The 27,208-nt window shown below is 36.2% G+C and overlaps 1 protein-coding gene across 3 annotated transcripts in view; it reads right to left on the reverse strand.

Annotated features, from left to right (window-relative positions):
* PRKN (parkin RBR E3 ubiquitin protein ligase) overlaps positions 1-27,208 on the reverse strand; it is a 1,996,139-nt gene that overhangs the window by 1,331,129 nt on the left and 637,802 nt on the right. For all 3 annotated transcript variants that reach the window (XM_069070393.1, XM_069070394.1, XM_069070395.1), the window contains one exon: positions 22,267-22,507. In XM_069070393.1, coding sequence (XP_068926494.1) covers positions 22,267-22,507 — 241 coding nt within the window. The remainder of the gene's footprint in view (positions 1-22,266; positions 22,508-27,208) is intronic.

A 27,208-nucleotide genomic window follows, 5' to 3' on the forward strand; every position in this document is an offset into this window, starting at 1 on the left:
CTATCTATCTATCTATCTATCTATCTATCTATCTATCTATCTATCTAGCTAGCTAGCTAGCTAGCTAGCTATTGGTCTGTCTGTCTATCTATCTATCTACCTATCTGTCCATCTTTCTATCATTTATCTACCTACCTTTCTATCTAAAGTATCTATCTACCTACCTACCTATCTATTTAAAATATAATTTAGAAACTTGACTTGTGATTTGTCCAGAAAAGCAAGACATTACATAACTATTTTGATCAATTCAAATCATATTGTCTCTCAAGATCAGAAACACTCAGTCTTTATCAGGCCTAGAGAATCAGTCTACTCAGGGAAATGAGGCCATGAAAAATAGATAATTCAAGATGCTAGAAAGCCACTATTCAGGAATTTAAAAGAACAAGAGAAGTATCCCAAAGGCAAAACTAACAATTTCAATTCTAGGGCAACTGTTGCTCTGTCCACACCGAACTAAGTGGAACAATTTGCTGGAAATGTACCATTAAATCTATTTTGCTATTCAGATGAGAAAATAATACAAAGACTAATTAAGACAAATTCAGGGGAGTCAAGGGAAGTCAGGGGAAGAAGGAGTTACTATAATGGTTCAGGGGATAAAATCTCAGAATTGGAAGGGACCTTGGAGGTCAGTTAGTCTAACCCACGGAATTTAGTGTCCCCTTTCCCTATTTCTAAGGTAGTGTGGCATTACAAACAAGCAAATGGACTTGAAGATAATAGCATTAGAATTCAAAACCCATCATAGACTCTTAGTAATTGTGTGATCCTTGAGCAAGTTACTTTAACCTTTCTATACTTAAGGTTTGGGTTTTTTTCCCTATAAAATGTAGAGGCTGAATTTAGTGGTCCCTAGGGCACTTTTCCACTTGAAATCTACAATCCTATGATCTATACTGCCCTGAGGGGATGGGGACTGTTAGCTGATACAACTATAGTTTGAGCTAGAAAGGTAGGAAGAAGAAACAGCTGTGGGAAGGGGACAGGGCAGGGTGAGTTGGAATCTCCTCAAAAGACAGAAGGAAAAAGATAAAGAGGAAAAGGCCTTTATTCCCACAGCTATGGAGAACATAAGATTCTTCTTTTCCATGAACTTCACAAGTTCATGAGTCTCATATTTCCTTCACTTCTTTCTACTCTCCTAAAACAATAAAGTGTGTTAAATATCTGTGCCCTCCCTACTTTTCACACTATAACAAAGCCCTAATATCTCCAGGACCATCCTGACATCGGAAAGAAGAGGACCAACAGTAATGTTAATCACTAACCTGTACTAAAATTCTTCCTCTAACAATTGTTAGATATATAACCTGATTTCTTGTTTTGTTGACTATCTGAAGTGATAGAGAAAAATGTTAATAATTCAGGTTAAACTTAAAAGTATGCTGGAGAATCAGTTGATAAATATTTACCAACACACTGCTGCATATTACATGAGCAATGCTTAGTGATTTCTCAGAGTAATTCTGGATGGAGCATAAAGTGCCCCAGAGATTATTAACTTGTGGGGGCAATATCTAGTATCAAACTGATCCATAGGAAATCAGATCATGCGTAATTCTGGACTGACTGCAGGTTACAATCATCTGATACCTCAAAGAATCTTATCTGTCCTTTCCTGCTACTATACCCTATGCATTTTAGATGACAGATTTTTGAATTTATACCTAATTCTTGCATCCTAAAGCTAAATGAACCTTGACCATTTCCCCAAGTCAAGGGATATGAGCCTGGTTAAAGTAAACCTGAGTCAAATTATTATTTGTTCTTTTTAGGAAGACATTTTAGAAGCTTATCTGCACAATCTTTTAAAATAAATTGAGATGTTTATTTTTGCTTATAGTTAAGTTTAGAATTTTTAGAATGTAAATCTATTATGAAATGAGGTATTCATGAAGGGTCCAAGGTCTGAGAAAGAAACTAGCAAACAAACAAGACTTATGGTTGAATTTTCCAAGAATGTCAGAAAATGAGCTCTGAATCCTGGGGAGAAAAAAAGTAAAGTATCTGGTTAGGAGGTTCAGAGACAAAAACTTTGAAACATCAGTATGTAGAACCAAGGTGGTCAAGGAAGAGCTGTAGGTTTCTATGCTTTGTAAGGATGTTTATATTGGTGGGTTGAGGAGGTCTTGAGAGGAGGGAGGGAGCTGAGAGAAGAGAGGAAGGGAGAGAAATGTTAATGTTGATTTTTAAAATCAAGGCACTTTCTGATGCTGGTGACTGTCTGCCTCTGACACCAGAGCTGAAATTACTTTGAGAGAGCCCATATTGACTTGCTTTGGTATTGGCCCCTTATTAGCCTAGGAAGAGACTGGATTTTCTTGTCCAATCACCAAAATGGTCTTTAAGTTATTATGAATAACTTGAAAAACAGTGAGGTTTGTAGGTACCATCTGTTGGTATGACTCTGATGCTATGTGTCCAGTAATACATAGAGGAACTCACCAAGAAAACTGTTAGAAGTAAATAGTCACAAGAAGATATATATCATGTGCTAACACACAAAACTGCTTTATAACAGAGTTAGAAAAGAAATGATGCACAAGGGAATATAATTTGTAGAGTAGATGGCAATTACAGGGTCTAACAGATATTGGCTGTACAACTAACAAGATGGTGGTAGCAACAAAAGGAAAGGCAGTTTAGTCTCTGGTCTGGATTCAGTTGAGTATCCAAGCAAAGGCATTCTTAACTAATTGTGGTACAGTGTCGTTCAGTAACTTGTGAAAGAAGGGCATAAATAATAGATCTGTGATTGGGTCACTCCTACGACCTTTCCAAATATACCCACTATCTCTCAAAAAAAGGTACACAGAAAAAAAATGAACTAAGAAATATACTACAGGTATGTGAGACAGCTAGATGGCTCAGTGGATGGAACACTAGGCCTGGAGTCAGGAAGACCTGAGTTCACACATGGCCTCAGACATTTACTAACTGTGGGATGCTTAGCATGGAGCCGGGCACGTAGAAAGCACTATATAAATGTTAGTTATTATTATTATTAGAATCTTAATAGATGTTTATTAACTACTGACAGTGGACAAGTGACTTAACCTGTTTGCCTCAGTTTCCTCAAGTGTAAAATGAGTTCTTTGAGGATAGTCTTTTGCCTTTTTTTTACATCCCTAGTACTTAGCACTGCACTTTGCACGTAGAAGGTATTTAATGTTTATTGACTGACTGATTGATTAAAATGGTGATAATAGCACCTATCTCCCAGAACTGTTGTAAGGATCAAATGGGGTATTTATAAAGCACTTACACTGTGCCTAGAACACAGGTGCAATATAAATGCTATTATCATTATTGTCATTAACTGGGCTTATAATTTATTTGCTAGTGTCAACATACACACTGGGCTGGGGGAGGAACAGCCAAGAAATCCTCACCTGTAATTTCAGTGGGGTGGGAACTCCCAATGAAAAAATTACCTTCTCTGATGCAGCTTGGCAATCCATCTATAACTTAGTTTAGGGAACTGTTTAGACCTCTGAGAGGTTAAATGACAGTTAATATAGAAGATCATAAATCAAGAGCAGGAAGGGACTATTTCTAGCAATTATTATCTACATAATTTCATTTACCATTTTGTGGATTGTCTACCAGAGGTTCCTAAACTTATCTGGCCTATGGTACCCTTTAAAAAAAAAATTACTCGGCACACCCTGGAAAAGCTACTTTATGAAGAATTTAGCCTCAAAGCAATTACAGAAATTGTGTCAGAGTTGGGGATTTGAACCCAGGTCCTTTGATTCCAAATCTATCGCTCTTTTCACTCTTCTACGTTACCTGCATTACCTGTGTTATTCTATGTTCTACATTCTCCTACATGACTCTCAGCTCTTCCTGAGACCATAGCCAACTTTCTGTATATGCCATAATGCCTACTTATCAAAAATAATACCAGGACATAAGGTTGCTAGTAGTTTTTATTCCTTCAACATTAATTTATCCATTAATACAACAGACTTTTGTAAATTTGTACACAAAGCATTATCTGAAGTGCTGGGGGACGGACATCATTTACACAAGACATTGAACCTGCCCTGGTAGAGATTACAGCCTAGTAGAGTAAAAAGATGCAAAGATAGATAACAAAATTATTCAGTATCACATAGCATTAAGTTTGTACAAATAAAGTAATAAGGGCAGTTCGAGGAAAAACCAACCGTGGAGATCATGGGAGGTTTCTCAGAATTGGCAACATTTACAACGGATTTTTTTTAAATGGCAAGAAACTCAACAGGCTAAGAATGGAAGACAGCAGACTCCAGGAACAGAGACTACTCTAAACAAAACCACAGAGGCAAGACACCAGAGAACATTAAGGATTATGGGGGAGGAAAGGCAGAGAAATCCCCAGTTAGGTACAGTATGGAGTGCATAATTAACTAATAAAAAATAATACAAGAACAGGAACCTGAAGCCAAGATTGTTAAGAATGTTAGACCAAGAAATGTGACTTTTGCTCAGTGCATCATTATGTACTTGTTCATTAAGTTTTTTTTGAGTACAAATGTAACTAACACACAAGATAAATCAATGAATACAAAAGATCACAGAACCAAGAAGAACAATTAGGAAGGTAAGGTCTAGCTACTGGGACTAGGAATATATCCTAAAATGCAGCCAGTAGAAATAAAGATTATGGGGAAACAGAAGAAATGTTGCAGCAAGGGCAACAACAGGGCTTGTGAATTGACTGGTAATAAAAGGGGGAGAAGAAGAATCAAAGATAACCCCAAAGCAATCAACAAGGACATCTAAGACTCAAAAGAGGGATTTTTTTTTTAAATTTAGATAAGGGCAATTCTTTTTTTTTTATATAATTCATGAGAAGTTGCTACGGAGTGGGTTGTGTATAACATCTTTTTTTTTTCTTTTTTTGCTTTTTGGAAGGAGGAAGGCAGGGCAATTGGGGTTAAGTGACTTGCCCAAGGTCACAAGGCTAGTAAGTATTAAGTGTCTGGGGCTAGATTTGAAACCAGGTCCTTCTGACTCCAGGGCTTGTGCTCTATTCCCTGCGCCACCTAGCTGCCCTGATAAAGGCAATTCTCAGAAGACCACTTCCAACTAACAGTCTAGGAACTCACATGAGTTCCAAGACACACATCTAGAGTAAATATGCAAAAAAAGTAGGATCTGTAGTACCCTTAATGCTGATCACAGTAACTTGTTTTAAAAATATTTTAAAAAGAATAAATAATGATGAAAATCATGGAGAAAGAAAGCTGAAACAATAAATGAAAAATCTAGTATTTTGACTCCTGTTGAATATGGATCATAGGGACCATCATCAATTAGAGAATGCCTCCTTTATCACTGAAAGGCTCACAACTTGGGAGAAGATACCAACACAGCCAGCAAGAATCCATGATTAGCAGGTACCTAGGCAGAAAGAAGCATTACTCACAAAGGCTGTCTTTCTTTTCTCTTTATGAAAATAAAGAAACTACAAAGACCACTGATTTAAAAGATAATCAAATCTTACCTGACTAAATCATCCTGCAATAAGGCATTTGCTACTACTAGACTGCCAAGTACTTGGTTGAAATGGAGTTTACAGTGAAGAGGGAAATCCCATTAAAAATGCATCCAACATTCTGGGAGCAGCTTGTAATTTGAAAAGTTCTCCACAAAGTTCTGCTGAGTTATTGAAACTGTGCAAACTGCATATACAAGAACCTGGAAAGAGACATCAGCAATATTCCATTTTCATCATGCTGTTTCATACAATGAACCAGATCTGATGTGTGCCCCCAGTTGATCACATTTAAATCAGTGCACATCCATCTCTTCTCACTGTTCACTTGGAATATGAGTCTTGCATCATTAAGCTGAGCACTAATTGTCCTTAAACTGCAGCCATTCATCATTTGTTGGCAAGATAAGGCTGATGAAGTTACTTGAGGTACCTATGTGACCTTTTACCAAAGTGTCTGCTTTTTTACCCAGGTTTTCTGTGAGTAGAGAGAACACTCACACATTTATTTCTCCAGGGTTCTGCTAGTTCTAATAAAAAAAATTGTGTTCCCTTTGGCAATATAAAGGTTTCTTCCTATCTTTCTGTTCCTGATGACTCATTAAACATAATGAACATCAACATAAGTGCAAAAGACCCTTCTCACAGACTAATTTTTGAGTACTGAAGTAGAATTTGTTTTTAAATAAAATAAAAAAAAATTTATGAGATTCTGATACTTGAATCTGGAGCCCACATACCCTTGTATACAAAGTAACCCTGAAATGACAACTCCATGGGATCTAAGATGACTAATCAGAATCTATCAGGCATTCATGAAGAGGAAAGAGATCCTTTGGGCATGTTTTATAGACATTTCTGGAAGAAAGACGCTGGAAGGGGAAAAACCTAAATGGGAACTGGAGAGCTGAGAGTTTATCCTCCATCTTGGCACATGTGAACTTTCAAATACTAAGGACATAGCCTGGTCTTGGGGGTTTTCCCTACAAAAGACCATTGTTGATGTTGCTGGTGAGAGATGGAGGTGTCAATGGAGGTGTCACTGTACTCATCTGACCAAGATGGGTCAGATGATTCAATGTCAGTGGCTCTCTCAGAGGCAATAATTTCCTTTTTCTGGGACTATAAATCACGGGAGAGGAAGGATTAGCCACTAATTATTTGTCCTCACAACTGTGCTAACTGGTATTTGGGAGGAATGGGCAGTATGGCAAAACTGAGAGATATGAGACCCAGAGTGTGGAATAACAAATCTTTTGGTCTCTCAGTAATCATACTGATTAACCACGACAAACATTACTTTCAGGAGAGAGTGCAAGGAGCAACAGAGATAAATAAGCTGAAGTGAATCAAAAACCTTTAGAAAATAAAAATACATTTTTCTGAGCCAATTCAGAACCAAGGAAAGAGAGACATCATCACTGTTTGGATTGCTTTATCAGTGTACGTGTCATTGTTCATGTATACCTCCTTCCTCTTCTATCTTCAGTAAGATACTTCAGTACATAATGCTTGACAAGATGAAATAGAAGCCTTACCCATATTCATATCTATATCCATGATTAGTATATATATATATATATATATATATATTGGGGTGTGATCATTCACTATCATTTTATCATTTTTTACATATTTACTTACATGTGAAGGTTACCTTCATGGAGATATTATATGTTTACAATAAAAATTCTCTGAAACTATTTAAAACAGTTGTTTGATTACTATTTTTAATTGTGATCCTAAAAATCAATCTTCCCTCTCTTCTTCCCTAGGCTCTTCCTTGTTCCTACTATTCTGATGTGTTTGAGGTTTGTTATTAATATTTTATCATTATTCCTGTCATCAATAATAATAGTTAGTATTTATATGGTATCTATTATGTGACAGGTGTTGTGCTAAAAGCTTTGTAAATGTTACCTTGCTTAATTTTCCTAAAAACCCTGGGAAGTGGGTACGATTGCTCTGCCTATTTTATAGGTGAGGAAACTGAGTCAGACAGAGGCTAAGTGACTTTCCCAGGGTCCCACAGTAAGTGTCTAAGGCTAATTTGATTTCTTCACTCTTCCTGATGCTAGGTTGAACACTCTACCAATTATACCACTGATCTGCCTTTAGAAGTAAGATTTTTTTATCCAACTTCTTATAAATCCCCCATCAAAAATCTATGTAGTCCTAAAGAAAAGGAACTTTTTAGGCTCAAAGTTTTTGATTTAGGTGGCTAGGATTTACATCTAAAATCCTTATGGCCTAGAGTTTTGAGGCACATGGGATGGGAAGGGAGAGTATAGATCTGCTATCTTCTATCTTGGTGGCAACAAATGGCACAGACCTGACATTTTCTTAAAGCTTTTGTCTCACAGAAAAATTACTGGTTATTTGGGTAATAACTGGGTTAGAGGGGTTCTGTGGGAGGGATGTAACTAGAGTAAACTCCCATTGTTTGAATAATGTAGTTAACCCAAGGTTAATATATAGACAATACACAGATTACCTATTTTCAAAAAAATAATAAAATACATATAGTAAAAGTACAGGTGAATAAGGACTATTCCTGTGATTTCACTGATATAGAGGACTCCCAGGGAAGAAATCCTTTGTGCCAATATAATATAGCATATTTTCATCTTTGAAAGTTGCCTATAATGATGAGAGGTTAAGAAACTCACCCAAGGCCACAAAAGAAAACTTGAACTCACCCCTATCCACTATACCCTGTTGCCTCTAACTGAAAATATGCCAAATGTAATTTAATCGCTAATGATTAAAGATTAGAGAGCACTTTAGAATACTGCAGTGTCTCACAGTCATTATTCTGAACACCAATTATCATAGTGTACAACTATAAATGCACAAAATTTAGAAGACTAAAGCTGATTCTTAACAGATACTATGACATATCATAGGATATTTTATTAAAAAGATATTGCCTAGAATATTTTTAATTAACTACTAATATTAGATTGTTTACCAGTAATTCTTGTCATTTAAGTTTCAGTTTCTCTTGTAAAATGGGCATGGTACTATTTTCTCTTTTCATCACAGAAGTCTTATAAAGATTAAGGAGTCATCTGTATTATTTTGGGGGCTCCATGGGTATTATTAAAGGAGCCTCCCAAAATAAAATGTTCTAAGATGTTACAGTTTTATAAATTTTTTATCATTTATTTATTCTGAACAAATTTAGAAGATTTGAGAGCAGATTTTATAAAGAACCAAGTTAATATTCACTACAAGATTTAAAATTATTTCTTTAATTTTTTTCCTCCAAAATAAATCAAGAAAGTAGACATAAATAGCCCAATTGAATTTTTGGCACACTCAACATTAATTAGAATGCTCCAATGATTTCCAAGATAGATTTCTGTAGCAGTAAATATTCTGTCTTAGCTCACACCCTTATGTCAAGTGCAAATCCTCCTATGTTGGCTCATATCCAGTGTCCTCAAAAAGACTTCAGGGTTCAAAAAGCAAAGAATGTAAATGATTTACTTTATTTGCCATTAAGGAAGCCATGAGAGAAAAGACTTAGGTGCTACACAAGGTACAGGCCTCTCATTACAACAGCATAAAATTAAGTCAGGCTCCATTTATTCTAGCACTTAATTATCAACCCCCACTCTTAATCCCAAAACTGCATTGTAGAGGTGACTTCAGGAAAGTGTATACACATCAGAACAATACCTCCAGGTCACTAGTAAACACCAAACAAAACACCCAAACCAACTTTGTCTTTCCATTACTCTTCAACCCAGTTTTCATTCTAATCCAAATCATGTTTAGGTGTACAAGATAAAACCTTCCAACAATTATGGTCAACAAAATGTAAATGGCTGCATGAGAGAAAATGCCAAACAGATTTCATTATTTACCATATATGAAACAGACACAATTTCTTTATCAGTCATTATCATAGGTCATGATAAAAAGGATGTATTTTAAGTTGGAGAAACCTTATGCCTAAAATTTGGACTTTTCTTATTTAGAAACTAATTATCATTTATATTTTCTAGAGAAGTAATATGTGAATAATGAAAATTTCAGGTTTATTTGGACCTTCTAAAATATGTGCTTTAGCTTTGAGTTATGACTCCAACCTGATGTGAGTCCTCCTTCCTATAAGACATCCATTTCAGTCACTTGCCTTCTACTGAGAGAAGTGATCATTAATAAACAATGATTGGGGAGATCCAGAGTTCCCCATTTTTGAAAGTCCTGATTTTAAAAGTTCAGCCAGTAGAAGGGTATTGCTGATAACCAGGGGTGGGGAACCTGACATCTTAGGGCCACATGTGGCCTTCTAGGTCTTTAAGTATGGCACTGCTCTCTCTTGCCTCAACTCCCACCTCTACTGACTCCTAAGAAAGTCTGTCTTTAAAAAAAATTTATTTTTGCTTCTTGGAGTGGTAAGGGCAGGGCAGTTGGGGTTAAGTGACTTGCCCAAGGTTACATGGCTAGGACATGTTAAGTGTTGAGGCCAAATTTGAACTCAGGTCCTCCTGACTCCAGGGCCAGTGCTCTATTCATTGAGCCACCTAGCCGCCCCCTCAAGTCTACCTTGTTTTTTTCCTTTTTGGAGGGCAGTTGGGGTTGAGTAACCTGCCCAAGGTTACACGACTAGTTTTAAGAGTCTACCTTTTTAACGTGCAGCTAGAGGCATCGCTCATCTTTGGCCAGACCACGGATTAAACACCCTCTAATTTCATCAGTTTTGAGTAGAAGAAATTCTTTATACCTTGCAAAAGGTTAACAAAGTAAAAATCCTTCAATCCACCTTAAGAGTTTATTACCTCTTTGTCTGTTACTTGCTATTATTTTCTGAGGATCTGGAGGGAAATCAATTAATTAGCATTATACTGATCATTTATCTCTATACTTACATTGCCTTGAATCACTAACTTTTTTTTTTGGAGGGCAACTGGGGTTAAGTGACTTGCCCAAAGTCACACAGGAATCACTAACTTTTTACTATGTCTCTTGTCATAACTCATCAACCATTAACTCCTTGAAGGAAGGTGATACATAATGTAGTTCTTTGTCTCTAGAACCATTCTATGCAGGTAGAAAGGACTTAATAAATGTCTTGATCTGCTACAAAATATTAACTGATGATAGCTGCTTATAGTTATATAAATATGTATATATATACATACATACAATATATGTATCACACACTATTTAAATACAACTGACTGGCAGTATACTTAGCAACGGTAATAATAATGATAATGCTGATAGCTAAGATTTATAAAGTGCTTACTATATGCCAAGTACTATGGTAAGTGCATTATAATTATTAGTACTAATATATAGTTTGCTATATTTTTATTTATATATTATATTTTTATTTTATTTATATTATTATATAAAAATAAAATTATTTTTATTTATATCTTCACCTACCTGGGAGCTAGGTGCTATTATTATCCTCATTTTACAGATGATACATAAAATTCCTTCTAGCACACACTAAAGGCTTACAGTCATTAATATTCTTCATGCCCAATGTCAAAATCAAACTCCCTAGACTTACTATTCAAGGTCCTCCATGACCTGGCTTGAACCTATCTATTCCACTTTTCCTCACAGTACTTCTCCTTACCAAATATACATTTATTAAGCATCTACTGTATTCAGATCACTTTACAACGCTCTTTGAAATAGATCAATTTTAGGTAATACCTATTCTCTGCCCTATTGGAGCTAACGCTCTAGTAGGCATATAAGACACATATACTGAAAACTATAATTAATAGATAATTTCATTATAAAGGTGCAAAACAATGTTATGAGTAAGAGATAAATAGATCAGGGAAGACTTCACATAATAAGAGCACTAGATTTATACTAAAAAGGATGGGTAGGACTTCAACAACTAAAAAGTAAGTTAGAGGTATTCCAGGCAGGAGCAGGAAAGTCAAAGCATGTCCACAGGCTCATAGAATCATAGACTTAGAGCTGGAAGGGCCTCTAGAAGACATTTAGTCTGATCATCTCACTCTATAGATGAGAAACTGAGCCTAAAATTTGAAGAAAGCAAAAAGCTAAATAACAATTGGGGGATGGGAGGAAGCAGGAAAAGGGGCCAGACCAGAGAGAGCAAATTTCCAGTTTGTTTTGGGGTTTTTTGGTGTTAGTGGTGGTTTTTTAGGGGGAAAAAAGGTGAAGTCTGTAAACAATAGGTCAGTAAACTTGACTTTGATTACTGGAAAAATCCCAGGACTTATTGTTAAAAGAATGATTCATGAGCTTATAAAAGAGGAAGTGGTAGGGCACAAATTGCTAAGAATGGCTTTCTCAAAAAAAAAAGAAATGAAAAAACTCAACATTATTGGATTCTAACTGCATTTGCTTCAGCCATTCTGAATTAATCAGTGTCTCCTGAGTATATTTCACACTGTCTCAAATCTGTGACACTTCGACATCCTTAAAGGCTCAGCTCAAATGCTTCTTCCTTCATGAAACCTTACCATATTTATTTCTCTTACCTGATTTTATTTTGTTGTTATTCAGTCATTTGAGCTGTGTCCAACTCTTCGTGACCCCATTTGGAGTTTTCTTAGCACAGATCCTAGAGTGGTTTGCCATTTCCTTCTCCAGTTCATTTAACAAATGAGGAAACTGAGGCAAACAGGGTTAAGTGACTTGCCCAGGGTCACAGAGTTAGTAAGTGTCTGAGGTCAGATTTGAACTCAGGAAGACGATTCTTTCTGACTCCAGACCTGGCACTCTATCCACTGCACCAGTTAGCTACCTCATCTGATCTTATAGCACTTAGTAATCTTTTTGTGTACTTACATGCTATTGTGTGTGCATGTGTGTATACCTATCCTATTTTCATGAGCACACAATGTACTATGTACCTTTGTATCCCCTTCCTGTCCCACATTTAGAATTACATATTACACTTAGAGAATGCCTAATAAATATGAATCATGACTAAGACCACCAAGAAATTTCCTGTTTTTTCTAACATATAATATTCTGTTCTTTAATTTTACATATTGAAAAGTACAGATTTGATGAAAACCCATTTTTCCTGAAAAAGAACATTAAAATCTTGCATTTTGATAAATCATTTTAATGCTTTGGGTAATCACTCTATGTCAAAAGACTGCCATTTCAGAAAAGTATATGGAAGAGACCAATTTCATATTTTAAATAATTTTAAAGATATACAGGACACTCAGAAATTTATTCATTTCCTCTCTCAAAGTCATTTGCTCAGCTAAAGTAAATTTTTAAACAAATGAAATTTGAAATTGTATTCAAATTGGAACCTGCTTCATAGTTCATTGCCTTGCTTCATTAGTATATTCAGACAATTGATTTGTACCTGGTAAAAATATTTTCAGTCCATACTGTACTCTGTCACTAGCAAAACGTCAGTAGTGGAACTTAGACTTGAGTAACTAATGATCTATTTACCAAATTCAACATTATCTGCCTACCAATTTTAACAACTGTTTTGGAATTACATTTTGTTTTAGCAAATTATTTTGGGATAGTAAATAGATAGTTGGCCTTATAGTCAGGAATACACTGGTTCAAGTCATATTTATGACACATATAGCTTATCCTGGACCATGTGGTACATTGGAAAAAGGGCTGAAGCTAAAATCATGGGGACTGCATTTAAATTTGAGTTCTGTTATTTACCCACAATAAGTACTAAGGCAAGTCATTCTACCTCTTCAGGTCTCAGTTTCCTTACAAGAAAAATGAGAGGGTTGAGTTAAATGGCCTCTAAATTCCCTATTTCTAGATCTTTTTATTACCTCCTCCCCTCCCCAATCTCTGGAGCTAGGTCCTGATTGCTATGAATAAGGAATAACCATGAAGTGGTTACATTATTTGAATTTGTACTGCATATTTCTTTTGGGTTGGAAATAATAACAGTATTTGACATAATTATAACTTCTAATAGTGCAAATTAAAATATGTGAGGCTACTTCAGGTAATTTTTTATTCACACTAATTGGGATCTCACTGAATTCATTTCAAGCAAAAGCACATTAATATCACTAATCCAGCTATTCTTACTCCATTTATTCAGAGCCTTTTTACTTACCCATTAGGTGCTAGCCTGGCTTTTTAAAAATACTAGAACTTCCATACTACACACAATACATACATATGTATTTGTGTATGTATTCATATATTTGGTGGGGGTGAGAGGGAGGAACAGGAACACATGCTAAACAGCATTTTTCATAGTTAAACTGGTACATGGCTGTGTTTTAAACTAATTTATTTTTTTCTGTTGGGTAGGCAAAGACTATGAGCAAACTAAACAGATTATTTGTCAAAGTAGCAGTATGCAGGACAAATGAAACATATGAAAAATATCTGCTGAAAATTGTAAATTAACACTTGACAGAGAAATTGTAAATGTTATGATCAAGTTAAGCAATTCAACAATTCAGAAAACATGTAGTGTGCCTGCTATAAATTTATCGATACAAAAAGAAATACTGTACAGTGTGAAGTAATCAATCGCCCTATTATCCTCAAACTCCAGCTAGACCTTTACAAGCACATTATATCTCCTTCTGAGCTTTACAACTAGAGAGGGATATGGGGAATTTAAGAAGAGTTCAGAGGAAAGAGCCAAAGGTAAGTCTTATGTACAGAAGATGAAAGAAAAGGCAGGTAACCAAGGATGAATACAAAAGCAGGGCATGGGCATGTAAGAATAATGTCAAGAATGCTAAAACAGAATGAGCTGAGGCTGGCAAGGAAAGTTAAGACCAACAAAAAAGGGTCTCTTTTGTTGTCTGTTTAAACCTATGCTGAAGAAAAGAGGAGGTTCAAAGAAGGGATAAGACCACTGCTTAGGGTGGATGAAACAATTATCACTGATGAGGAAGAGAGAGAAGGCAAAGTTGTTCACCAGTTCTTTTATTTTTCTTTTCTCTGCCAAGGAGAATGATCTCTGCACTGGAAAGGGCAAAAAAAAAAACTGCTAATAGGGAGTGGATGATCCAGATAGTTAAGGAGACAAGAGGAGAACAAATAGCAGCTCTTGATTAGTTAAGATCCCCAGGCGTAGGGTGAATTATATTTCAGAGTACTGACATAACTGGCAGGTGTAACTGCTGGGCCACTCTCAGTGATCTTTGGAAGTAGAATGAGATGTATTTTCGAACATGGACAATATGGGAATTTGTCTTGCATGGCTATACATATGTTGTTTCATAGGTCTAGTTTTTATTTTCCTCTTTTCTTTCTGTCTTTTTTTTTGTGAGAGCAGAGGTGAAGGGGAACAAAAAATTCAATCAAAAAAAGAATAAAGAAAAAGACCTAAAACTTGAAAAATAAAGCTAACAACTGGTAGACCTGATCTTGGTTACTGGGAAAATTCCAGGACTTGTTATTAAAAGGATGGTTAATGAGCTGAAAAAAAAAGAAAAAAAATGTGGTAGGCACAAAGAGCTATCAGGGCTTTCTCAAAAAAAAAAAGATTATAGGAGAATAACCTCATCTGCTTTTCTGACACTGTTACAAGTCTGGTATGTTAGGAATATGCTGTTGGGATTTATCAAGATTTTCATAAAGCTTCTGACAGGGTTTCTGATACTATTCTTTTGGTCAAGACAGAAAAAAACCAGACTTTTATTTTTTTTTCCTGTAGAAGTTAATTATATATTCTAAGGACTGGCAGTTTGCTTTCAGTGTTGAGAAGTTCTGGGCAGTTTTATTGTAATATTTTTTGCAATATGATGTTTATGATGTTGGTTTATTGTTGTTGTTGTTGAATTGCCTGTTCAGGGAGACCTATAATTCTCACCTTGTCTTTGATATCAAAATGTCTTGCTTGTATGGAGATAATTTTTTTTAATGTTACTGTTTTTTTTGTTTTCTCTTCTTCCATTTAGCTTTCTCTTCTGTTTTTGCATTTGAAATAACTTATTCTCTCTTTTGTTTCTTTCATAAAACTTGCCTCTGTGGCTTCAAATATTTTTCTATTTTGTGAATTATTTCTTCTCTACAGGGCATAAATTCTGCTTTCACGATCCCCATTTCTCTTTTAAACCATTTATGAACTTTTGTCCTGTGGTTCCATGCTCTTGTGGGAATCTGTTGAGGGCCAACTCTAAGGTAGACAGGTAGAAGCGGACAGCTTCTTACAGCTGCTCCCAGGCCAACCTGGGCTTGTTCATCACTCTCCATGATGTGCAAAGAACAGTGCCCTGAATTCTTGTTCAACCTGATAGTAGTGACACAAAGGGAACTAAGTACAACGGAGTGTACAGTCTGTCATGTGTGATACAGGAACTAGCTTACTCTGTAAAAGGTATATAAACCCTGACCCTCAGATAAATAAACTGACTTCACTGCTGTGAGGCTCCTGCCTGGCCCATGCCTTCTTCCCATGCTCTACACTTTGTCGAGGCCCCTCCTGAGCTGGCCTCAGGAATCCAAAGGGGACTCTACTTCATCAAGTTTTGATTCATTTTCCTTTATCTTGCAATATTTATTCATGGATGTCTGGACTCATTTATTTCATGTGGAAACTAAATTCCCTTCTGTTAAGAGTGTCTTCCCCTGTTAATGTATCTATGTATAGTCAAGGTCTTTAACTAAATTTTCATGCTTCTGAGATATTTGGTAATTTCAGTCTTTTTTCCATATATTCCACTTTTATTCAATTTCTGACTCCTCTTTTGACTGTGTTTCTCTTCGGACTGGACTTCAAATCTGTCTCAGTCTTCTATGCCAAACAATTCACATTTAACCAACTGCAATCTCTGCTGCAGGTTATTCAACAGGATAATGTAAAGTTCTTATAGACTTGAAGAGCTATATGAATGTCAGATATTACTAATATAGTCATTAGAATATATGACACATACATAGTATATGTTCAATATATGGATTAATGAATGGATTTATTATAATCTCTTGTTGCAGGATTGGCAATGACTTATTTTCTGTGAACTGCATTCAACCCTACCATAAACATATATGCATAGATATATGTGTATATACATATACTACATATATGTATATTTTAGCAAATGACATAAAAGCACAAAGTCTGACTTAAACTAACAATCAGCTATTACCAAAGAATCAAAATAGGATCATTTTTCTAATAGCTGTTGTCTATTTATAGTCTTTGATCCAAATTTGGCTTTTTAGGCATTATATTTCATTAAATGAGATTTGCTGATTTGAGTATTAATCCTTGCAAGTGATAATTGATCAGGATTGATATATGATTTATGATTAATTTCTATAAAACTGAAATTTTCACCTGTCCAATAGTTATGCAGAAAAAAAAGTATATTGCCACATGAATGTGTTGTTAAATTAAAAAATGTCACATTTAGTTTCAATCTTAGCATTCTATACACTACTGGAAATGTTATTTGAACATCAGTGGAGAAAATCCATGTAACAAAGCAACTTATCTATAGCTTGAAGGGATTTCATGGTACTCCAGGTTTGTTTTGCTTACATTTCTGACTTTAATAACCACACATATTATACTGGGTTCTATATAAGAACTGGAGATTCTAGCCTACTGCAAAGCAATATTACAGAAGAGCTAGGTGAGCAGTAATTACTTTTCTTTTTCTTACATTGCACTTTTTTTAAGCAATTGGGGTTAAGTAACTTGCTCAAGGTTACATGGCCAGTTATTATTTCTGGGTGTGGTGCTAAGTATCTGAGCCTGGATTTGATCCCAGGTCTCCCAACTCTGGGGCCAGCGCTCTTATTCTCTGCGCCACTTGGATGCCCCTTTACATTACATTTTCATACTATTAGAAAGAGAATTAGGAGGTTTTTTATTGTTCATACTTTGTGAAAGTGCAAGCAGGGTGAGATTCCTAATGATAAGCTTTGAGACAAATTTTCAATGAGAAGAGGAAACATTTTAAGGTAAACACATGCTCTGACTCCCTGTCTCCTGACAGACATACCCTTGACCGCATGCTATTCCATCTTCTCTAGCAGATTGTACTTTTTATTATACCCACTTCTGCACTAATTTTCAATCTCTATTTACTGGCTGGTTCACACACATTTCTCTCTTACACTAAAAAAAACAGAAACAATACATTCATTTGGATCCAGTCATACCAACTAGCTATCATGGTATAGGTCTCTTTTTTTGTGGATAAACTCCTTGAGAAAGCCTTCCACCACGTGTGTCTCCACTTCCTGTCCTCTCACTTTCTTCTCAGTCCTCTGTGGTTTGGCTTCTGATTTCAACATTCAACTGAAAACTTCTCCCTCTAAAGTTACCAATTGTCTCTCTTTTAAAAAAAAATTTAATTTATTTATTTTTAGTTTTCAACATTCATTTCCACAAGATCTTGAGTTACAATTTTTTTCTCCCTGTCTTTACCCTACACCCCACCCCAAAATATAGAGCCTACTGAGTACCCCTTCCCCCAATCTGTTCTCTTTTATATCCTCCCTCAAAGCCTCCCCAACCTCCTAGAAGGGCAAGATGGATTTCTGTACCCCAGTGACTGTAATATCTTATTTACCAGCTGCATGTAAAAGACAATTTTTTAAAACATTTGTTTTTAAAACTTTGAGTTTCAGATTTTTTCCCTTCTTCCCTCCACACCCACTGACACTGGGATGATAAGCAATTCAATATAGGTTGTACATGTATAGTTATGCAAAACATTTCCATAACAGTTAGATAGTGAAAGACTCTATTTCACTCCATCCTATCCCGCCCCTCACTTATTCTATTTTCTCCTTTGACTCTGTCCCTTTTCAAAAGTGTTTGCTTCTAACTACCCTCTCCCCCAATCTTTCCTCCCTTCTATCATCTCCCCTCTTATCCCCTTCCCCCCTTTTTTTATAGGGTAAGATACCCAATTGAGTGTGTATGTTATTCCCTCCTTAAGCTAAATTCAATGAGAGTAAGGTTGACCCATTTCATTTCACCTTCCTGCTCTTCCACTACATTGTAAAAGTTTTTTCTTGCCTCTTCTATATGAGATAGTTTACCCTAATCTATCTCTCCCTTTCTTCTCCTCCCAATAAATTCCTTTCTCACCTCTTGATTTTACTTTTTTGATATTATCCCTTCATATTTAACTCATCCTGTGCCCTATGTCTATGTATACATCTACATACATATGCACACATTCACATATATATTTATACATATACCTTCCTATTCATACATATATGTATATATACATACATGTATATTCCCTTCAGCTATCCTCATACTGAGAAAAGTCTCATGAGTTACAATTATCATTTTCCCATGTAGAATTGTAAATAGTTCAGCTTTAATAAGCTCCTTATGATTTCTTTTTCCTGTTTACTTTCTCATGCTTCTCTTACTTCTTGTATTTGAAAGTCAGATTTTCTGTTCAGCTCTGGTTTTTTCATCAAGAATGCTTGAAAATCCTCTATTTCATTGAATGACCATATTTTTCCCTGAAGCATTGTATTCAGCTTTGCTGGGTAGATGATTCTTGGTTTTAATCCTAGCTCCTTTGACCTCCAGAACATCATATTCTAAGCCCTTCAATACATCAATGTAGCATCTGTTAGGTCTTGTATTATCCTGACTGTGTTTCCACAATACTCAAATTGTTTCTTCCTGGATGCTTGCAGTATTTTCTCCTTGACCTGGGAACTCTGGAATTTGGCTGCAATATTCCTAGGAGTTTCCTTTTGGGGATCTTTTTCAAGAGGCGATCAGTAAATCCTTTCCATTTTTATTTGGCCCTCTGGTTCTAGAATATCGGGGCAATTCTGCTTGATAATTTCTTGAAAGATGATTTCTAGGCTCTTTTTTTTGATCATGGCTTTCAGGTAGTCCAATAATTTTTAAATCATCTCTCCTGGATCTATTTTCCAGGTCAGCGGTTTTTCCAATGAGATATTTCACATTGCCTTATATTTTCTCATTTTTTTGGATCTGTTGTATAGTATCTTAATTTCTCATAAAGTCATTAGCTTCTATTTGCTCTAATCTAATTTTGAAGGAATTTTACTCTTCAGTGAGTTTTTGAAATTCCTTTTCCATCTGGAAAATTTGACTTTTTAAGGCATTCTTCTCCTCATTGGCTTTTTGGGCCTTTTTTGCCATTTGAGTTAGTCTATTTTTTAAAGTGTAATTTTCTTCAGTATTTTTTCAGGTTTCCTTTAGCAGGCTGTTGACTCGCTTTTCATGATTTTCTTGCATCATTCTCATTTATCTTCCCAATTTTTCTTCCACTTCTCTTACTTGATTTTCAAAATCCTTCTTGAGCTCCTCCATGGCCTATAAGCAGTTCATATTTTCCTTGGAGGCTTTTGATACAGGAGTTCTGACTTCATTGTCTTCCTCCCATTCCATGCTTTGATCCTTTTGTCCCCCCAAAAAAGGATTCTATGGTCTTATTGTGCTCTTTCTGCTTGTTCATCTTGTCAGCTAATTACTTGACTTTTGAACTCTTTGCCATGGTAGAACTCTGCTTCCAGAATGGAGAAAGCTTTGCCCCAAATTGCTGGGGTCTTTGCAATTTCTGGAGCTATTAGGAAGGCACTCTCTTTACAAACACCACAGGCTCTGGCACACTGGCCACACACCCCAGGACTACCACCCAAGACTATGATCCAGATCCAAGCAGGTTAAAGCAAGAGTGATTACCCTCTGAATGGTTGCTTGGTCCCCCTACAATATGCAGGCCAGGAGCTCTGGAAGGAGCCAAGCAGAAGCAGCTGCAGCAGCCACACCTCCACCACTTTTTGCCCTGGGGGCAGGGGCCAGACTGTGTTCTTCCGTTCCCATTCTTACAGAGTTCCCCACTGACCATTTACTTTGTCTTTGGAGTTTATTGTTGAGAAGTCTGGAAGTCACCACGGCTGCTGGTGATTCACTCTCCTGAAGTCTGCCCTGGCCCCTGATGGTCAGAGCTGCTCTGGGGCCAGAACCATGGCTCACGTGGGACTGCACTCGGACCCCAGAGTGCTGCAACAGACCCTTTCTGTTGTCCTACCAGGCTGCCTTCAGCGGGAGATTTGTTTCTCTCACTTTGTGGGTTCTACAGCTCTAAAATTTGTTTAGAGTCATTTTTTACATGTATTGGAAGTGGTTGGAGCTGGAGCTGAGTGGAGGTCCTGTTTTTACTCCGCCATCTTGGCTTCGCCCCCTCCACCAATTGTCTCTTAACAGCAAAACCCAATTGCCTTTTTTGCAATCCTAATCCTTCTGGTTGCCTTGGAGGCCTCTGACTGACAAACACCTTTCCCTGGAGATATTCTCTTCTCTAGGTTTTCAAGACATTGTTCTTCCCTTGTTCTCCACCTACCTATCTGGCAGTTCCTTCTCAGTCCCCTTTGCAAGACTGTACTCAAACTTGCTAATGGTTGGTGTATCTTCCAAGAGTTTGCCTGAGGGCCTCTTCTTTTCTCCTTCTATAGGATTACACTTGGTGACCTAACTCCTGTGGGTTTAACTATTATTTCTATGCAGATGATTCTCAAATCCTTCCCACTTCCAGACTTTTCTGATAGGTCAAGAGCACCACCATTTGCTCACTCACTCACTCAGATTCATCATCTTGCTGACAATAACACTTGCACACAACACAACTCACACTTACTCCACAGATACAATCTGCTGCCAAGACTTCTCTTTTAGAGCCTCTGTCCAGTAGGTTTCCTCTTCTCCAGTAACCCAAGTGCCATCCTAGTGCAAGCTCCAACCCCTCATGTCTGGATGATATTGTATAAGCCTTTTGTTTGATACACTTCAAGTCTTTCCCCACTTAAATTCATTCTCCAATGGGTTGACAACTTGATCTTTAAAATTCACATGTCTGATCATGTCAACCCCTGACCTCACTCAAAAAACACCAATAATTCCTAATTACTGCCAGGATAAAAGAGAAACTCCCATTTGGCTTTAAAAAATTTTCACAACCTGGTCACTTCAAGTCAAGTCAATAAGGATTTATTAAGGCACCTATGGGACTACCTTTTTAAGTCTTCTTACAATTTAATCCCTTTCATGCGTTCTATCATTTAGAGTAACACTGGTTTTGCTCTTCCTTGAACAGGATAGTCCATCTTCCACCTACCTGTCTTTTATAGTCAGTCAATGAATAAACATTTATTAAGCACCTACCATATGCCTGCCCCTATGCTAGGCTTTGAGGATACAAATACAAAAAAGAATGACAATCTCTGCCTGCAAGAGGCTTTCAATCTAATAAGAGAAGACAACACACAAAAGAAAGCTGAAAAGGATGCAGGGGAGATACAGTATCTGTTGTAGAGCATGGTAGAAAAGTCAGATTTGTACCGTTTGTTGTAGAGCATGGTAGAGAAGTCAAATTAGTATAGTCTAGTGGGAAATGAAGAGATGGCTGGCCTGGCAGCAATCTTTAAATGGCAGTTTTGAGACTTGTTTTTCCCTCCAGTCCTCTGATCAGATACAATCTCAAAGAATAATGAATTTCTGCTGGTTTGTGCATTCCCAGTCTCAGCACAGTGCCTGGAATACAGTAAGCATTTAATAAATGCTGCATAGAGTGCTCAGAATTTCAAGTATGCCATAGAAACTCACCTCAGAATTTAGGCTATTAGACCCCAATTTTCCAGTCAGTGGTTTCTACCAGACAAATATGTCTTCCAAAAGGTATGATTTAAAATACACAGGTATTTAAGAAGCCCTCCCTAAAATACATCACGCTCTACATCTCCCCTTACTTGGAACATTCTTCACACATATCTTAAAAAAATAAGGAAAAGGAAAATCATTGTCAGCCCTTACATTTAAGCACACAGGCACAGGAATTTACCTAAATTTCCAGCTTGATGTGATGCATCCTTGTCCTCATTACCCAAAATAACGGCCAGGCCCACGGAATAAGCAGGGAGGATGCTGCTACTGAGGTCCACTCTGGTCAAGCTCTCCGGTTCTCTAACTGTGACTCTTCTAGAGTGTACAGGATTGTTCTGCCCAGATTCCTCCCCTTTTTGATCATCTCTCTGGGCTCGCCGTACAATATGAACTATACTCTGCTGGTCCAGGTCACAGTTCTGTAGAAAGAATAAAACATACATTTAATATGACAAATTTTAAACTCTCAGGAAAAACAAAAAGTTTTCCTTGTCCCTAATTCTAGTATCTGTTGAGTATTTTTGGTCTGTTGTATGTACAATTTCTACATACACTAATGGAACTTAAAGGAAAGTGACAAATGCAAATTACTAAAATTAGGATTACTTGGCCCTGAAATGGGTCATAGCATTTACATATTGACTGTGTTTGACAAGCAGAGTTGGATTGGGGCCAGAGGCTCCAAACTGAAATTTGGGGATAAGTAGAATAGTAAAAATACTTTATTTTTTACAAAAACTATGACTTCCAATTGAAAAGAAAATGTGCAGTATATACAATGAAGAAAAAAAAAGAAATGTCATTTTCCTACAAATTAATCTTACTCTACAAATGACATTTTGCTCCCATGATTACTAATTAAGTCCAGATTTTGGTAGGTAAGCCTAGCCTTGATTATCTTTTTCTCTTAGAAAAGCATAATAATTCAGATATTTCCATTTACATGGAATAGCTATATACAAATTAAATGTTTTCTCTCAATGGATTTATCCTGAAACACATAGTTTGTTAAAAGAATCCAGAAAATAGCTAAATATAGCATTTTACTTTCCTTAAGAACTGTTGTCAGTTCTTGTTTCTAGGACCTTTATCTTTTAATATCTATATATGTGAGAATTTTTCAAAATTCACTTATGTAGTTAAAAAAAAAAGGTTGACTGGTACAACACACACATATTTTCACAAGTCAAAATCCAGGATTAGATTTTCTATAAGAGATGAAAAAATCATAGAACTTGTTTTTCTACCCTGTATCTGGAAAGCAAATGGCCTTTTTTGGAGGGAAGTTTTCAAAAGCAAAGGAGAATGTTTCTCTGGCCCAAGAGGAGAGCAAATTTGCAAAACTGTACTCACACATAACCATTTGGAAGAAGTACAAGAAAGGGTAGAACATGAAGGAACCATAGCCACGGTGATTATGGCGACATTTGTACTTTGGTGGCCAGGTTTTCTCTGAATTGAAAATCAGTACTGAGAAAAAAATTATCCTTGGATGACAAACAGAAAATGGCAACCTTAGAAAAAAAATATACACATAGACCCATAGACAGGAAGACACACACATACATATAAAATGGAAGGAATAAATAATTATATATACATGTATACAACATATATATGAACATGTATATATATGGATAGATAGAAAGATATAGATACAGATATAGATATAGTGTCCTAAAGGAGCAAGGGGTCTAAAGAAATTCTGTAGAGTTGCCTATGAGATGTGACATTCTGAAGAATATGAAAAACAGAATATAGCTCTAAGGAATAAACTGTTGCTTCTGGCAAAGCTTGAAGTAAGTAATGGGATACTCTGAAACATGTTTTAGTATGAAGGGTAATATTTGTGGAATATTTTCCATAAAACACTGTTTTTATGACTCCTAGACCATTACCTGGAGATCCCAGAAGCCAGTTCCCAAAACTTGGAACTACATTTCACAAGACAGTGAGTGAGCTGGTCTATATGTTAAGCAATTCCAGTTTTAAACTACCTTCAGAATGAATCCAATGGATGACAGGATGGGTAAAGGTTTGATAAGGTGTGTTCACTTCCACACCCAGACTTGAGAAAATGTGATTATTCATTCTGAGGTGCCTGAAAGAAAAGCCTTTTTTTTTATAACTGCCACCAACCAATGCTGAATGCCTAGAAACACTCACCAGGGAGTCATTTCCTGATAGTAAACTTTTACAATTAAAGAAAAATGAATAGGAGAAGTTGACAGAGATAAACACTGGACTGTGAATAAAGAGCAGTATAGTGTAATTACATAGTAAAGGGCCCGTGTTTCCACTCTGTACAAATAGCTGCCCAATTTTATGACAGGATGTCAACTGGAAGAAACCATGCATTCACTTATTCATTCATTTAAAAAGTATTCATCAAGGGACTATGTTGTACTAGGTCCTGTGCTATATGTGAGGGATTCAAAGACAAAAATGAAATTATTCCTGCCCTTAAGGAGCTTACATTTACTTAGGAGTGAAACAACAGGAATACTTACTTATAAAGATTAAATATAAAATGTATATAAGGCAAATGCAAAGCAATTTCAGAAGAGGGTAGGAGCAACTGAGAGGTTGAGGAAAGGTCGCATATTAGCCTAGCACCTGAGACTAGCTCTAAAAGGCAGGGAGGGGTCAGGAGGGGAAGCGGGGCCCGGCAGGTAAGGGGTGCATTCCAGGCACAAGGGCAAACTATGCAAAGATACAGAGATGGGAAGTGGAATGATATTTATAGGCAACAGTAAGTCATCCACACTAATCAGAAAATACTATGTGTGAAAGGGTATCTATATAGCATATTAAAACAACCTGGCAGTTTTTCAAGTGTCCATTAAGTTAATTGCTTGGTGTAGACCAAAGAGACAGCCAATACTATTCTTTCTATCCTCTGATGCCAAACAGGGTTGCTGATTAATTAGTGACTTTGTGGTCCATATTGCAGAGGCTCTCTACTGCAAAATACTTAGTACCTTTGATAGTAAATCTTAGAATCAACAGGAGAAATAGCTAGCCAGATTCTCTCATTTAGTCCCTGCATAACAACAACATGAATCTAGCTGACTGAATTTTTAGCTTTTCAACCTGTTTTGTATTGTTGTGGTGGTGCCTTTGTACAGAGCTTGGTCAAATTATCAAAAACAACAAAGTCATCCAAAGTATCCTGGGCCATCCCACAGAACGTTTTGTCTTGCCACTGGACTTTGATAACTCAGGAAGAGAGTGGCAGGCTGATGACTTTTAGAAAGTGCGCCTCACTTAAAATCCAAATCACATACAAATCAAGATATCCCTCCATGATGCCATTGGTTCTCTTTGAAAACAAAGAATTAACAAGAATAGATATACTTTTTCCCAACAAAGTTTATTTTCTGAATTAATAACTTTTACTTTTCACTTTTTAAATATCTTCATCATTTTCCAACACAGCCACCAAGGCCAACATCAAATCCTCCCATATGACAAAGAAAAAATTAAGTAAAACCTAACCTAATTGACTGCATCTGATAACATATGTTTCACTTCATACACATATTCTACCAGCTTCCTATTCAAAAGTATGGTAGATTTCTTTCTCTTTCAGAGAAATCAAGATCAATTATTGCAATTAATGTGAATTTGTCTTTCTGCCAAATGTTATAATGGATCAGTGGATGGATAGTCATTAGGCAAGTAAGACAGCCCCTGCTCTCAAGGAGCTCACATTCTAATCGGGGAGATTACGCATAAGGAAAGTTTCATTTGCAAATCGGATGGAAAAGTGACATGATCCTTAAGGTCCTTCTGATTCAAAGTATAGTATTCTGTTGCATCCATAGCTGAGAAACCTGTAAACAATAGGAGCATGACTCTCCATCCAAATTTCGAAACTTGGAAAATGTGCTAACTAGATTTAACAAATGCATAGCTAGGATGAGAATCATCATCCAAACTTCTTCCCAATATAAGGAGCCTAACTGGCTTTTAAGCAAACTTCCACTTCTGTTTTTAACAGTAATACCAAATCCCTATCACATTTTATTTTTATGTAGGGAAAGACATTTTCAGAATGATTGCAGAACCATTTTGATTATTTTTTCTATCAATCTGTTAGCTTCCTATTTTGTTCTATTCTTATCCCCAAATTTGAAAGTATTTCAATGCAAGACTCTTGTATATCTCATTTTGTACCAAATATAAATTTTAAAGTATGAAAATCTCTTCTTTTTAATTGAATTTTTAATAACATGTACTTCTTCCTAGTGCAGCAATAATTTGGTCAGTAGACAACTGCCAGATAAAAAGAGACTTTCTAACACAATATTCTAAATGGGATGTTCATAGGATTTCAATTTAAAAAAAAATAATGTTGAAATGAAAGAGCTTCTTTATATTGGGGAAGGTCATTTAAAGAAATGCCTTTTACACGAATTTCAATTGCTTAGATTGCTTCATTAAATGAAAATCTGGCACACATATTACTTATTGCTTATTCTGAAAAGAATCACTAATAAACTGACAAATTGCAAGCCTGACAGATTTTTAACAATTTTTTTCCTGGCCAAAAGCAAGGAATTCATTTTAGGTGAACTTTTTTTTAAAATGTAAAAGATAAGGAATTGCTGCTACTAATAAGGGACTAGAATTACAAAAAAAAATGAGGTTGAAGACGTGGTTTTTCTACCCAGATGCAAACCTCAGTCAGCATTAAAGTGAATCCTCTACTTCTCAAAGCACAGAACTTACTCTCTTAACTTTCACTCTCAAGTTTAGATGACAGATACACATCAACCTAACTAAAAGTAGCAGGAATGGGAAAAAACAAAAACAAAAACCAACTTCAAATATATCCAGATGATTTAAAAAAAAAAAAGAAAGGAAAGTTAAATGATGGACATTTTGTGATTCACAGCATGGGTTCACTTCATTTTTTTTAATAACATTTCATTATATCAATGCATTTTGCCAATTAACGTGGAATGGGAAGTGGGGAAAAAAAAGCCATACAAATACAGCTAATAGTCAGTTATCCATAGGCTAAATATTCCATTTTTGCTTTCTGCAAGTCCTAGATTTTCCTCCTTGGCCTCCTACTGCTATCTCTTAGCCATTTCACTGCTCATTAGCACCCA

Source organism: Petaurus breviceps, unplaced genomic scaffold, assembly GCF_028583685.1.
Source record: "Petaurus breviceps papuanus isolate PSGF00001 unplaced genomic scaffold, PetGlider_PUasm1.0 90808, whole genome shotgun sequence".
Classification (NCBI taxonomy): Eukaryota; Metazoa; Chordata; class Mammalia; order Diprotodontia; family Petauridae; genus Petaurus; species Petaurus breviceps.